Consider the following 13,434-nt stretch of genomic DNA (forward strand, 5'->3'; position numbering starts at 1 on the left):
CCGCAGAGGGAACCGCGACGCTTTCCCTAAGCAGTAAAAGGAATTGTCCCAACCTGCCGAGGAATAAACTCGGGAAATGCCTCTTCAACAACAACAAAAAAAAAAAGAGTCAATGGGGAAAAAAAGGGAGAGATTTCCCGTACTGGGATGCTGGGAGGCACAGAAAAACCCCGCGAGGGTAAACAGCAACCCTGCCCGGCTGGTGGGGAGAAAAGAAAGGTTTTAGAGGTTAAGTTCAGGTCAGACGACAAATGAAATTGTAACAACCCAACTGACATTGTATAATGTCTTCTTCCACTCGATCAATAGGGCAGCGTCAGCCCCATTACCATAGAGATGGCTTCCTCCCCGCTGAAGGGTGGCTATTGTTTGAGGAGAGAGATTTGCCACTTGAACCGTGTTGCTCCCGAAGGATGTGTACTTCATCAATTATTTGTATTCCTAACATCTACATATCTTCATATTAGCATCCACACTTCACGCGGCAAGAGGAGCAGGTGCTTATTTTTCCTCTGGTACCTCACAGGGGTCACCCCATCAGCTAAATTTTAATTAAAACACAAAAATGCGGGGGGATTTGATAGACCGGTTTAGATCCTTTGTGAGAAGGGGCAAGCCCGGTTAAAACCAAACGGCGTCGCCTTCGGATAGTTACGGCTTTCACGCAGATGGTGCCAGTAGACGCTTTCGGAAAGATTTTTTTTTTTTTTTTTGGTAAAAGTGGATGGCAATAGAAAGAAAAAACTTTTTTTGCTAAATGAATGTCGTAAAAAAGAAACCAATTTTAAGGTGCTTAAAGGGAAAACTATAACATCGTAATTTGAAAATAAAACTGACCCACAATACCTTACAATTGATTTCCAAAAAAAATCAATCGCTGCTAGGCTGAATAATTGATTCTGTCAGTGCCTTGTATCTATGAAATAATTTTCTGTAAGTCCTAATAGCTTCTACCATCTCTCAGTTCCAGGTTTTCCATTCTTTCATGCAAGTTTTAAATTTGACAGAAGCAACATCTTCCAAATCCAATTAAACAACAACAACAAAAAAATAAACCTCTCAAAGTGTAAAAATAATTCCCAAATTTAGCCTGCCATTTCTCTCCTGTATTCTTATTTCTCTAAAGCGACGGTCGCATCATTTCATATGCACAAAATGGGCGCGTAAAGAACTGTCACATTGGCGTTAAAACTAAAAAGCAGGGCAGATCTTCACAGTAACGGTAATAACGGGAATAACCGTAATAAAAAAAAAAAATCAGAACCCAATATTCAAAACCTTTAGCAACTCCTCGCAGGGGTTTCGAATATAATCAAAACGAGTTGTGCTCTGGCGCTGTGCACGGGAGGACAGCTCCACTTCCAGCTCCCCAAATACGCTGTAAAATACAGGATATTAAATTAAATAATGCCGACTTAATTACACGTATTACCCAACAGGAAAAGCAATCACTTTAAATGCCTATAGAAATATTTAGGAATTACTTAGGCAATTCCAGCAGGTGTGCTTTGGAGCTGATGCACTGCTACGTGAAAGGTGATGTGCGAAAAGCAACTCCTCTTCAGCAGAGGAAGATGCACCCGGACAGACAGACCCCGGGGACCGAAGTTTAAGTGAGCTCAGGGCTCCCGGGCTGTGCAGGATTTGTCCTCCCCCCCGTTTATTCCTGGTTTTATTTCTAGGTTGCACTCGCTCTCTGGGAAGGTTTCCCCGAGGGGCGACGCGGCTCTGGAAACGGGTGGGGGAAAAGGGCTTTTGTCAAAATAATCTCGCCCCGTCTCCTCCCGAAGCGCCCCGCTATCATTTCAGATTTCACTGTTTGCAGCCCAGAAACGTGCCCTATTTTCCCTGCAAAAGAACATCAGAAATTGTTTGTACGGGTTGCGATAATCCTCTCAAATATGGGTCAGGCTGAGGTTAAGAGCAGCCAGAACTCGCACATCAAAGACGAGCGGGGTTAACAAAATCCCCGACCACGTGCGCATCCCGATTGTTCCCTTTTCTCCCGAGGTTAGAGGTCCGCAGAGAACGGACGGGGCTCCGGCCGGCCCCCGCCACAGACGGCAGCACTTACGCCGGGGGAAGGCGGCCGGCGGCCGATGCTCGCCCCGGTCCTTGGGTACCACCGGCAGGCAACTGCCCATCCGCCTCCGCCGGGAGCTGCAATTAAACCAAGTTCACGGTTTCCCGATAGGTGAAGCTCATCCTGTTAATTTAAACAGACCATCTGCATCTTTCGAGAACGACAAACTTCATTAGTTCTGGTTAGTTAAACCGAGCGGTGATTTGTGATAATGAGCCTGAACAACCTGTCACGTCTGTGTGAGGGAAAGGGCGCACTTTTTATTATTACTATTATTATTATTTAACAGAAAGAAAAGGAAAAAAAAAAAAAAGAGGGACCTTTTGTGCAGGAAAGAAGGTCAAATTCAGATTAAACCGCTGTTAGGTTAATCAGAGGAACTAATTACAGCTGGAAAGGGAGGGGGGGAAGCGCTAGTCCGAAGGCCAGAGGGGAACGGAGGGAACCTTCGGCAACGTCCCGAGCCGCCGGGGAAGTGCCCTGCCAGCATCACGCCAACGAAAAAACATCCCCGATGACTTTACCTGAAAACCGTGTAAAAAAGCAAAGAGGCAGCAGCTGCTCCCAACAAGCCGCAGAGGAGATTGACTCGGTAGGCGGGGGAGCCGATGGGCAGCAGCCCCGTCGCCAGTTTGGCCAGCAGCGTGAACAGGGGGTAGCCAGGAGGGTGGGCGACCTATGGACAGATCGATACGGGGGTTGAAAAGGGGTGAAATCCTCTGAAATCGGACGGAGAGCAGCACGCCGGGGGCCCGCAGCGGGAGCTGGGGGATCCCCGAGCGGCGGCGCTCCCCGACCCATCCTTTGGTACCAATTTTGAACTCTGCAAATATTTTTCCTTAGTGGATTTGGCTCCACGCCTCGTCCATAATAATGAGGCGGCGAGAAAAGGAGGTGCCACGTTTCATTAGCGTGCCTTAAAGGGCTCCTTGTTTGGGTTCACAGTATATTAGGGTCATTCAAAAGGCTGGTTGTTGGGGGTTTTTTGGGGGTTTTTTTTTGTTGTTTTTTTTTTTTAAAAAAAAGCAGCTTCTCAACTTTTTTATTGGTTAGCAAGTTGAAAGACCACACTGCTATCGGATTACCACCGCGCTGACAGTCCTAAGGTCTTGCCTAAAGGGATCATGCACCATAATAAAGTTTATTAAATAATAAAACTTATTAAAATTGTTAACCCGATTTATTTTATTCTCCCCAGCTTATACAAAATTTGGGTTGATAATAAGCCAGCTACTGTATATACAGTAAAGCCTTTGCTTTATAATTTAGTTTAATTGGATTTAAAACTTGAAGTAAATTGTCGCGTGCTGTACTTATAAGTTAGTAAAAACTGTGGTTTGAAAATAAATTAATCTACTTTACTCCATGCTTAATTAAACTTCCTTAATTCCTAAAACTGTTAATGAGAGCATTGATTAAACAATAAAACTAATACTTACTCCAAGCTCATATGCGGCTGTGATCAGCTCCCCTGTGAAAAAATAATGTAAAACCAATAATTACTATTAGGAAATGACACTCCTCCAAAGTTTTCAAAATCCAAATGCTTGCATTGGGGTTTTGCATTAATTTGACTGGATAAAACTGTAAATCTGTAGAGATTTAACAGCATGAAATTTTCTAAGAATATTTTCTCCCTCTGATGTCATTGCACAAAATATCTTTTGTATGTTTTCGCGAGACTTTTATGAAGAGATAAGTGAAAGTATAGGTAGGCTCGGGTAAAGAATGGCCCAAGATATTCAAAATGCAGACATTTGTGCGTGTGTATTTTTAATTTAAAACCAACTGACTCAATGACTTTCAAGCACTACGGTTTGCAATGCTTAAGCTGCATTGTCTCTTAAACAACCCGGTTGTTTCTCATTAAAAAACCCCACCGCTTTCTAGTTTTAAAGAGGGAAAATATAATCATTGATCATGCAAATCTGCATCCACGTATTCGGGAACGCTGCTCTCCCTCCATGCTAAAGCCATTCTTGCAGCATCTGCTTGGCAAGTAACGCTTCACCTGTGAGGGGATGCTGCATCCAGCAGCCGTTCCCATCAGAAACACCATTTAGATTTTGCATTTCATTTGTATTTTACGCCAGGACAAAGAGCTGCCACAAAAAGATCCACGTTAGCGTAATAGTTAATAATACTTGGCATTTTTAGAGCACTAGACGCTGAAGCATTTTGCAACGCTCCCGAACGGCGTATATTAAATATATTCAATAGGCACAACACATTCAGGGATGAAGGGAATAACCAAGGGGTGACAAAATTAAAAATTACGGCTGGTTTTCCTTTTTTCCTTCAAATTTCGTGGTCCAATGTTGCGGAGCCTGGTCTCACTGGTCCTGCTAATTTTGCAGGTGCCAAGGTCGTGGTAGCTTTGTCCCATCGTTAGATGGTAAAGATGCAAAACGAAGGGCGCTGTTGGCTTTGAATGCTAAATTCACAATATTTTAATTTCTGTACATTATTACTTCCTTACCAGCCAACACAAAGGAGGACGATTGTATAAATGGCACCCTTAAATCTCGACATTAAATTAAACAACGTATTTTAAAAGGAAGATGCAAGTCAACCCACTACTGCTGTTTGCCACCGCCGTAAAATCGCAGCTCTCGCCCCACGCCAGCCCGGGGGACGGCCCGGCGGCTTTCTGCACAACAGCCTCTCAGATGGAGATTTTACCGTGCTTGCAAACACCGGCTATTTTTATTGCTGCTCTACTTTAGGAAAGTTTCAACCTATTGCAAGACCGCCCCCAAAAAATAGGATTCAATGGGAACATCATCCATCCTGAGCTGAGGCCTTTAGCATTCAGCAGCTCCGATGTTTCCAGGGTATGGCGAGGCTGGGAAGCAAGTGATCCCCCCTGCACGCAGCAAAAAATGGTGTTAATAAAGGAAATCCTAAATTGGGCGTCGCGGGGGTTCCCCAGCGTGCCGGCACGCGCTAACGGCGGGTGCCCATCGCCCGTCGCATCGTGGGGATGCTGCTCCCGAGCCAGGTGTGGCTTCACTTTCATTGAAGTCCTTCTGGGACACAGCAATACGTGCATCTAAAACAGCACTAAAGATTAAGTTCGGGCACGTCGCGATGATATTGGTTCACATCACGGGCAAGAATAACCCCAAAGCAATACAGACACAAACCAACCAGAAAGCTGCCAAAAAAAAAAAAAAAGAAAAAAGAAAAAATCCTGGTGGATGCCATTGCCAAGCTTTGAAAGCCAACAGCACAACTTTGCCTCGTAAGAATTAAGGAAAAAAAAAAAAGTAAGAAAACCTGCAAAAAATAGCTCCCAGGCTGCAGGCCTGTTCAATTCCACTGGGAAAACCAAAAGGAGCGCCTAACACCCACCCCTTCGGGTAAGGTTAATTCTCCATCTCCCACCCACGTGCCTGGGCATCACTTACAGCCTCTATGGGCTATGTCAGTGAAGATACGGGCTGTGTAAGTGAAGATACGGGCTATATTAAGTGCAGAGCACTCTTATTAAATAACAAAACACACAGAGGAAGACTACAGCATCCACAAACTTGACTTCAATATATTTCTCGTGAGAGAAAACAACCCGTGGTGTCTTCACACGCCGGCTCAAACTGAAGAGTTTATTCCTGCGTCATCTTGGTGTATGCGTTTCTGACCGTCCGGCTTGATTCCCCAGTAAAAGTGCTCAGGCAATGGGCCCAATGCTGCCTGAAAACTGATTTATCCCCAGCAAGGTCAGGAGCTGATGTCTGAAACATCAGAGGGAAGGTTTGGGTTGTTTTTTTTTTTTCCTTTTAACCTAAGTTTATTTGAGCCCTTTTTAAGCTGTTTTAACATCTGTGGATGTTTCCGAATTAGCTCGAAAATTCATTCTCTCATTTCTTTATTATAACACTAACACGAGAAAGCTGCCAATGAAAACACCTATTGCCTTTTACACTTTAGGATTACTGCAAACTTCAGGAACAATTAAAAATACACTGATAGCTTAAAAAAAAAAATATAATAATAGGCTCCCTGCCTGAAAGCAGATACAGCAAATCCTTAAGCACCTCTTTACTCACACAAGTAGCTTCAGTGCTTTTGATGGCATAAGTTTGAGCCCCGTGCTCAGGCGCGGGCAAGTTAATCGCCTGGAGCGGGGCGGTGCGGGGACCTTCCAGGGGACGCGGGCCAGGCGGCAGCGCCAAGGCATCCCGTGGGCTGCTTGGGCCATGAGAAACCAGGGGAATAACCCCCGAGAAGTCTTAACGTGATGGGGTGGCCGCTGGCTGGACAGGCGCAGGAGGACAGCGGGGACGAGCCTGTCTCTGTTCAGCTCCAGTAAACACATCCAACTCAGGCAGCAGATAAGAAAATGCAATAAAAAAAAAAAATAATACGTGTATTTCAATACATGCAGTTGCTGTGCTAGGAAGAACCCGGATGCCTCTGGATATTAGGGAAAGAGCAATCCCCCCTCCTGCCTCCAAAATGGGATAAAATAACCACGATAACCCAGGGAAAGTGGGGTGAGCCCTTGCCTGGGCCGCTTGGCCGCTCGCTGTACCTACCGGGATAGCTCCCATCGAGCAAGGAACGGATCCCAGCATCGATTCGTCACCGCATCCCACTTTGTAAAGGATGCTAATGGTTATTTGCATCCCAGAGGCAAAACCCAAGCTCAAGTGCAATTAAAAACCAGGTTCCCGTGGCTTCGCGCAGCATGAACGGCTCGGAGCACAGGCACCCTGCGCATCCATAGACACGCGTTTCCCACCAGGGAGTACTTTAAAAGACAAAATGGTAATAACCGTAAATATATCGATCATCACATAGGAACTGATACAAGCAGCAGGAGCAAAGCCAGCCCTGTTACAAACTTGGGAGCAGAAGCAAATGACATCAGGGTGACCGCCGGCACGTGCCAGCCTGGGCACACTTGCATGCCTGGTCCGCAGCGCGGGGTGCAAGCTCTGCGGAGAAGGGATTTACAATGAAATTCTTTTAATACAGCTCTGACAACAGGGTCTCTCTGATCCAAGCACGGGAAAATGGACAACACAAGGTTGCACCAGGGTCCATCTACACGCCAAAATCCCTGCTCCGAGAGCCAGCTAACCAGGCCCAGCTTGGGGTAATGAAAACGCAGCTCTGTCCTGTTATCTTTAAACCAAATACCCCTCACTCCAATCACTGCTGCAAAAAGCTAGGCTGAATACACGTTGCCTTAAACCCCACTAGACAAATCCATCCTGCTTTTACCAAGTAGCACTGTCTTTCATGTAACTCTAAACAAAAACTAATAGCAAATTTTAAAGAGTTGTAGATAAAATACTTATGTCTCTCTCTACACACATACTGTAGATAAAATACGTATCTCTCTCTCTCTACACACATACTGAAGCTGTAAACTATACGCATCTTTTAAAAGCCCACTTATTTATAAGGAATTTTATGCACTGCTTGGATCTGAAACCAACGATGGCCAAGAGGCACAGAGTGAAACAGACCCACTCAGCACTCCTCTGGGATACGAAAGAAGGAAAGCATGCCGGGTATCCACTCCATCAAAACAAAAATCAAAGCATCACCTACAAAATCCAAGCCCTTCTATCCCCAAATCACATCTGCACAAACGCTAGGGAAGGAAGGCGCTTTTTAAGCATGACCAGATTAAACCAGCCGAACCACAGAAGGACCAAACAGGAGAATTTTGTCCCGCCTGGTGGGATTGGTAGCACGAAACACAAAACATTGGGTAGTTTGTCACTGTCGGCAAGTCGCATTTCCAGACAGGCGGATCCAGATGTTTCACTGCTGCACTGGCTGCGGTTGCACAGGCCAGAGAACGGGACGGCCCGAGCAGCAACAGCACATCTGGCAGGACGGCACATCTGCCTTCTGACGCCACCAGCTGTACCCAGGGCTCCTGACTAGATCCTTTGCTGAAAGGCTCAGATGGAGGCAAACTATTCGCTGCAAAGCAAAGCGGGGAGAGGATCGGGCCAACACCAGAGGGCTCCAGCCCCGAGGGGTGACCATGCTGCTCTGATGAGCCCCTGGAGGGGTGACGGCGATGCACCAGGCTCGGTGGGGCCAGCAGCCCATGGAGGGCTGGCAACGCCCCAGCTCCGGGGGTGTGCACTCCAATATAGGGTGTCTGCGACGCAGCAGCCTGTGGGGAAAGTGCCCCTACGGGGAGACTGCAATGCACCAACCCCAGTGGGGCCAGCACCCCATAGAGTGACAGCAACACACCAGACCCTATGGAGCAAGCAACCCTATGGGGTGATAGCGATGCACCAGCCCCTATGGGGTGGGAGGTCCCACCCTATGGGATGATGCAACCCTGTGGGGTGACAGCAACACACAAGCCCCTATGGAGTGAGCAACCCTATGGAGTGACAGCAGTGCACCAGCTTCTATAGGGAAGAAACCCTATGGGGTAACAACAACCCTCTGGGGTGACAGTGATGCACCGGCCCCTATGGGGGAGAAACCCTCTGGGGTAACAGCAACCCTCTGGGGTGACAGTGATGCACCGGCCCCTATGGGGGAGAAACCCTCTGGGGTAACAGCAACCCTCTGGGGTGACAGCAATGCACAGGACCCTATGGAGTGAGCAACCCTATGGGGTGACAGCGATGCACCAGCCCCTATAGGAGAGAAACCCTATGGGGTAACAACAACCCTATGGGGCGACGGCAATGCACCAGCCCCTATAGGATGAGCATCCCTATAGGGTGACCGCGATGCACCCGCCCCTACGGCGTGCGGGTCCCTACGGTGCCACCTCCCCGGCGGGGTGACCCGCACGCCCCGGCCCCGCGGCGTGCCCCGCCGCCCCTCCCCCGCTCGCGGGCGGGCTGGCGGCGCTGGGTACGTTACCCGCATCCCCGCCGGGCAGGGCGGGCGGCAGCGTGGCCGTGTAGAGAGCCGCCACGGCAGCGCCCAGCGCCCCGGCAGCGCCCAGCGCCCCGGCAGCCCCGGCCCCGGCCCCGGCCCCAGCGCCCATGTGCGCCGCCGCGCCCGCGTCTTCCGGGTTCGCCCGCGCGGGGCGGGTGGGCCGTCCCACTCCACCGCCCCGCGGGGGGAGCGGCAACCCGCCGCCCGCCTCCCCGCTCCCCCCCGGGCCGCCTCCCGGGACCGCCCGTGATCAACAGTTCTCGAGTAAAAAATAGGTAAGGCCGTGGGCCCGGTGGGGCCAGTCGGCGGTGGGGCGAGTAGCGCGGCCTCCCTCCCTCCCCCCATCCCCCCTGGCGAGAGGAGTTGGTACAGCCGGAGAGGGCGGGGCCGCTCGGTGAGGGCGACGGTGCGGCAGGGCGGGACCACCGCGCGGGGGGGGGGGGGCGGGATGAAACCACCGCGGAGCGGCGTGGGGGGACGACGGGGGAACCTGCCCCCGCGGCCTCCTGGACACCAACTTCTGAATTTATTAATGATAGCGAAGAAAAGGCTTGAAGGTGTCAGCGTACAGAATATTAAAAGCAGCAAATAGCGTCCCAAGACCTGTCGATAAAAGAACTAGATCACATCCACGGAAATCGTGATGGGATCGTGCAAAAGCGCGATTTCTCCGTACCTGGAGAATGGAGCCCGATTAGAGAGCGGCTTTTGAACACAAATGAAAAACGGTGTAGAAGAGGGTAACGAGGGTAATAAACAGCCGTATGGACTAGATCTGAGTGGAGACGTTAGGAAAGGAGGTTTGCGTTTATTGACAAAAAGAGGAGGATGAGGGGCTGGCACGAGCGAAAGCCCCGCGTCGCGTGGAGGAGCTGGTGCCGAGGGACCAGAACTGTAGAATCGTTAAGGTTGGAAAAGACCTTGAAGATCATCAAGTCCAACCGTTAACCCAGCACGGCCAAGCCCACCGCAAACAGCCGGGACAAAAACCCCGAAAGGGTTTGAGCCGAAACCCAGAGCGGTGTTACGGGAGTTTAGGGAAGGTTTTTCACACGCCCTGGCCGGTACGGACAGAGGCGGCAGGAGAAGTGGATGGGGTTGCTTGAAGGAGCCGGCGTTTGAGGGTATCGACGCCGGCCGAGGAGCGGCCAAGCCCGCGGGGCCGCCTTCCACCCAGAAGGCAACCGCTGGCCTCGGTGGTGGCCAAGTCCGCCCCGATGTGTGCAGCTCCTTGGCAGGTTTCTGGCGTTGTTGGCTGAGGATCATCGAGGAGAAGAAAAAGACAGGTTGCAATCCTCCGCCAGCCATCGTCACTGTGGCAATGCCAAGGGTCGTTGTTCCCGCACCCGTTGGGGATGCTCAAACGCCATTTTAGCGGCAAAGTGCGCGGTCTGTGCGCGAAAGCAGGCTGGCGGCGAGGCTCTTCAGCCAAAGCGTGGCTTTTTTCTGTGCGGTATTTTTCTTTCTTTGTGTTTAACTTGGAAAAGGCATCCAAAGACAAACGTTAACTGTGGCTGATTACAATTACATTGATGGGGGAGGTAGCAATTTATAGGCGAATATCGAAATGTGGAAGAATGGCTGGTAATAATATGCTAAGGACAAACTACCCTTTAATTGTCCTGCAAGTTGTTTTATATCTTTGTCATGCAGAAACTGGAACTTTTAGGGTGCCAGTGACAAAGTACTGTGCTGTAACATGGAAGGGCAGGCTCACAACAGCCTTTCTCTTATTGAATAACTGCCACCGTTTCAAAGGCCAGGATTACAGACACACTTTGTGTCGGCACAAACGCCTTGGAGAATGCATTTCCATTTTTCTTCTGTAAGCAGAAATCTATTAATTCATGAGATTTGACTCCCCCTTCTCCGCCAGGCATGACCCAGGGGTCCGACCAAGGCAAGAAGGACATGCGGACCCTCTTTTTTGGTTTGGTCAGAGCCAGGCAGATATTTTTTAACTGTTTTCATTCGTGCTCTGGAAGCTGAGAGTTGTCCAAACCCAGGTTAGATTCACCTCGCTGCAGGGCAATGCACAGCAGCCCTCCGGGCTTTCTCAAAGCCTTGAGGATGGGCTCAATAGCAATAAAACCAAAGTATTGCTTAGGAAAAAAAAAAAAAAAAACAACATACTAAGGCAAGTGGAAAGCATTTGAACGATGGCCTTGTGCTACACATATTGATTTATTACCAAAAAAAATCCCTGGAACTTGTAGCACGAGAGCATACTCTAGTGGCAACTGAGCAAAGAAAGTGCTCGTGGGTTGTGCAGCGTCTGGGTGGTGAGATGCCTCCCACCTTTCAGCGGCAGGCTCATTTCTTCTCTCCTATCTCCTCCGGCTCCGTGCTCTGCGCTCAGCCCGACGGGAAATACCCAAGGCAGGCAGAGAAAATAAACAGGGACTCCTAAAGTAATTTAAAAACAGAGCTTGAGAACATATCTCCCCCAAAATGGCTGTGTACTTAGAGAGTTGTCTTTTCAGCAGGCTCTGTTGCAGATTTTCTCCTGAGAGACGCAGTTTAGAGGAGGCAGGAGATAGGAAAAGGGAGAATAATACTTAAAGCAAATTCTGTTCACCCATGGCAGTGTCATTACAAACTTGAATGAGCACAGTTATTGCAAATAAATAAAAACAATAGACCAGAACCAGTTTTACATAAGAAAATACTGAAATACTGTTCAATTAGTCCTAAGCTTTAGTTAAACCTTTTCTTTTGCCCATCAGGTGATAAGGTTAATACAGAAAGCACTCAACTGCTGTACTTGTGTAACAACAGTCAGCACCCATTTAATGAACTTACGTGTATACACATTTAGCAAAGCCTCAATATTGTCAGCGCTGGGCTGGCGCAGAATTTTAATGGCAAAGTAGCCAGCCCGGTGTTCATCGTAAACAACATCCCCAGGGAAGTAAGCGTGTCCTCATGGGGACCATTAACAATACAAATAAGCACGGCTTCTATATTTAAACAAGAAGTTTGGCAGTATTTCCACTGACGATATATGCCTGCCTGCAAAGCACGAAAAGGAAGATTACGCTACTTTTATTTGTTCTTAAGTGGCTTAAATAAGCTGCATTTTATGACTTCTTGGGGTTTTTTTTTGGGGGGGGGAAGACCAGGCTCATATCCCACGTTTACAGCAACATGACTGCAGTAGCTAGACATGGTGCAGAGGGAACTTCCAAGCGGAATAAAGTGGGAAAAAAGGACGCTTGGTCCAGTGAGCATCGCTCCGGCCCTGATCGTGGGGCTCTCGCTGCCCACATTCAGTATTGCTGAAGTGAGCGGCCTCCGGCTGCACCCAGCCGGGCTGTGAGCGTGGCCCAGGACAGGCCACCAAGGACAGGCTGGGATGTGGCCGGTCACCCAAAGCACCTGGGGACCTGTGCGCCTGGTACACCACAGAGGTGGCTCCTTGTATTAGGTGAACCCATCCAAATTCAAAGGAAAGGTAAAGGTCTCCCAGATGTTATTACAGTCACGGCCATTTCTTGCAAAACTGGGTGGAGGGGAGGTGCCCAAATCAGCGTGTGCAGGGGGAGGAAGGAGGAACGCGGCTGTAACCGGGGCTGTCCGCACAGCCTGGCCGCCGGCATCGTGCCGGCTGTCGCCTGGTGTGGGGAAGGGGACCCAGGGGTGGTTGTGGTCGGAGGGCTGGGAGAACGCGGCATCTCAGATCCATGGGAAATGAGACTTGGTTCCACCACTCACAGGGCAGCTGGTTCCTTATTTCAAAAATCAGTTTCATTTTCTTCCCCAAATAAAAAAATAGACTGAGCTAATTTCCCTGTGCAGATCTTGTTTCCCACAGTTTTGCAACTTTGTAAGACAGGCTTTATTGTCTTGCAGAAGACCTCCAGTCCCTGCCTCCACCAGTCTTCGTGGCCGTCCAGCTGATTTTCTGAGACAGTGAGCAGTCATAGATCCCATTTGTCTCAGCTGGTTTTCCCAGCACTCTGACAATCAGCTCTATGTTTTCACACCTGATTTCCTTAAAATAATGTTATTTATTTGTCCGCATGCCTTCCTGGGACACTCAGATCTGGTGTCTGATCTGCACAGTGATGCCGCAAACGCATTAGAGACCATCTTCTCATGAGCGCAGCTGATGCACCACATGAGGGCCCCGTTCCCTTCGTCCCTTTTCTTTTAATTATAGGTGTGGGACATCAATTGCCGTCTTGTGCCTTGGTGGCCAAACTCACAGCCTGGCCCAAGAAATGCCCAAACCACCGCACATCATAGCTGAAGACCTGCAACAGCAGACAGTGCTTCAGGAATCTCCAGTGGTTCAAACTCTCCTTTCTCCACCTACCTTTGCAGTTCCAGTAAAACTCATCAGGTGATAACTCATTTAGGTAACATTTTTTCACATTACAACCAGTCCTCTCTGTTTCATTCCTATTTATTAAGCTGTGATCAGACTGTATCAGCTGAGGGTCACGCTCAGGGAATTTCAGCAAAGGATGAGGATG

The 13,434-nt window shown here is 49.1% G+C and overlaps 1 protein-coding gene across 4 annotated transcripts in view; it reads right to left on the reverse strand.

Annotated features, from left to right (window-relative positions):
- Positions 1 to 9,088, reverse strand: part of TMEM260 (transmembrane protein 260) — a 37,707-nt gene extending 28,619 nt beyond the window's left edge. For 3 of the 4 annotated variants that reach the window (XR_015702410.1, XM_087748067.1, XM_087748066.1), the window contains exons 1-3: positions 8,939 to 9,077; positions 3,523 to 3,554; positions 2,608 to 2,759 (exon numbers count right to left, since the gene is read on the reverse strand). Coding sequence is in view for 3 of the 4 variants with exons in the window: in XM_087748067.1 (XP_087604193.1) it covers positions 2,608 to 2,759; positions 3,523 to 3,554; positions 8,939 to 9,065 (311 nt within the window). In the remaining variant the exon portion in view is untranslated. Of the gene's footprint in view, positions 1 to 2,607; positions 2,760 to 3,522; positions 3,555 to 8,938 lie in introns of all 4 variants that reach the window. The other variant, XM_087748068.1, reaches the window with a different exon arrangement.
- Positions 9,089 to 13,434: the final 4,346 nt, after the last annotated feature.

Source organism: Nipponia nippon, unplaced genomic scaffold (genome assembly GCF_047370975.1).
Source record: "Nipponia nippon isolate SJK-2023a ecotype South Korea unplaced genomic scaffold, ASM4737097v1 scaffold_11, whole genome shotgun sequence".
Lineage (NCBI taxonomy): Eukaryota > Metazoa > Chordata > Aves > Pelecaniformes > Threskiornithidae > Nipponia > Nipponia nippon.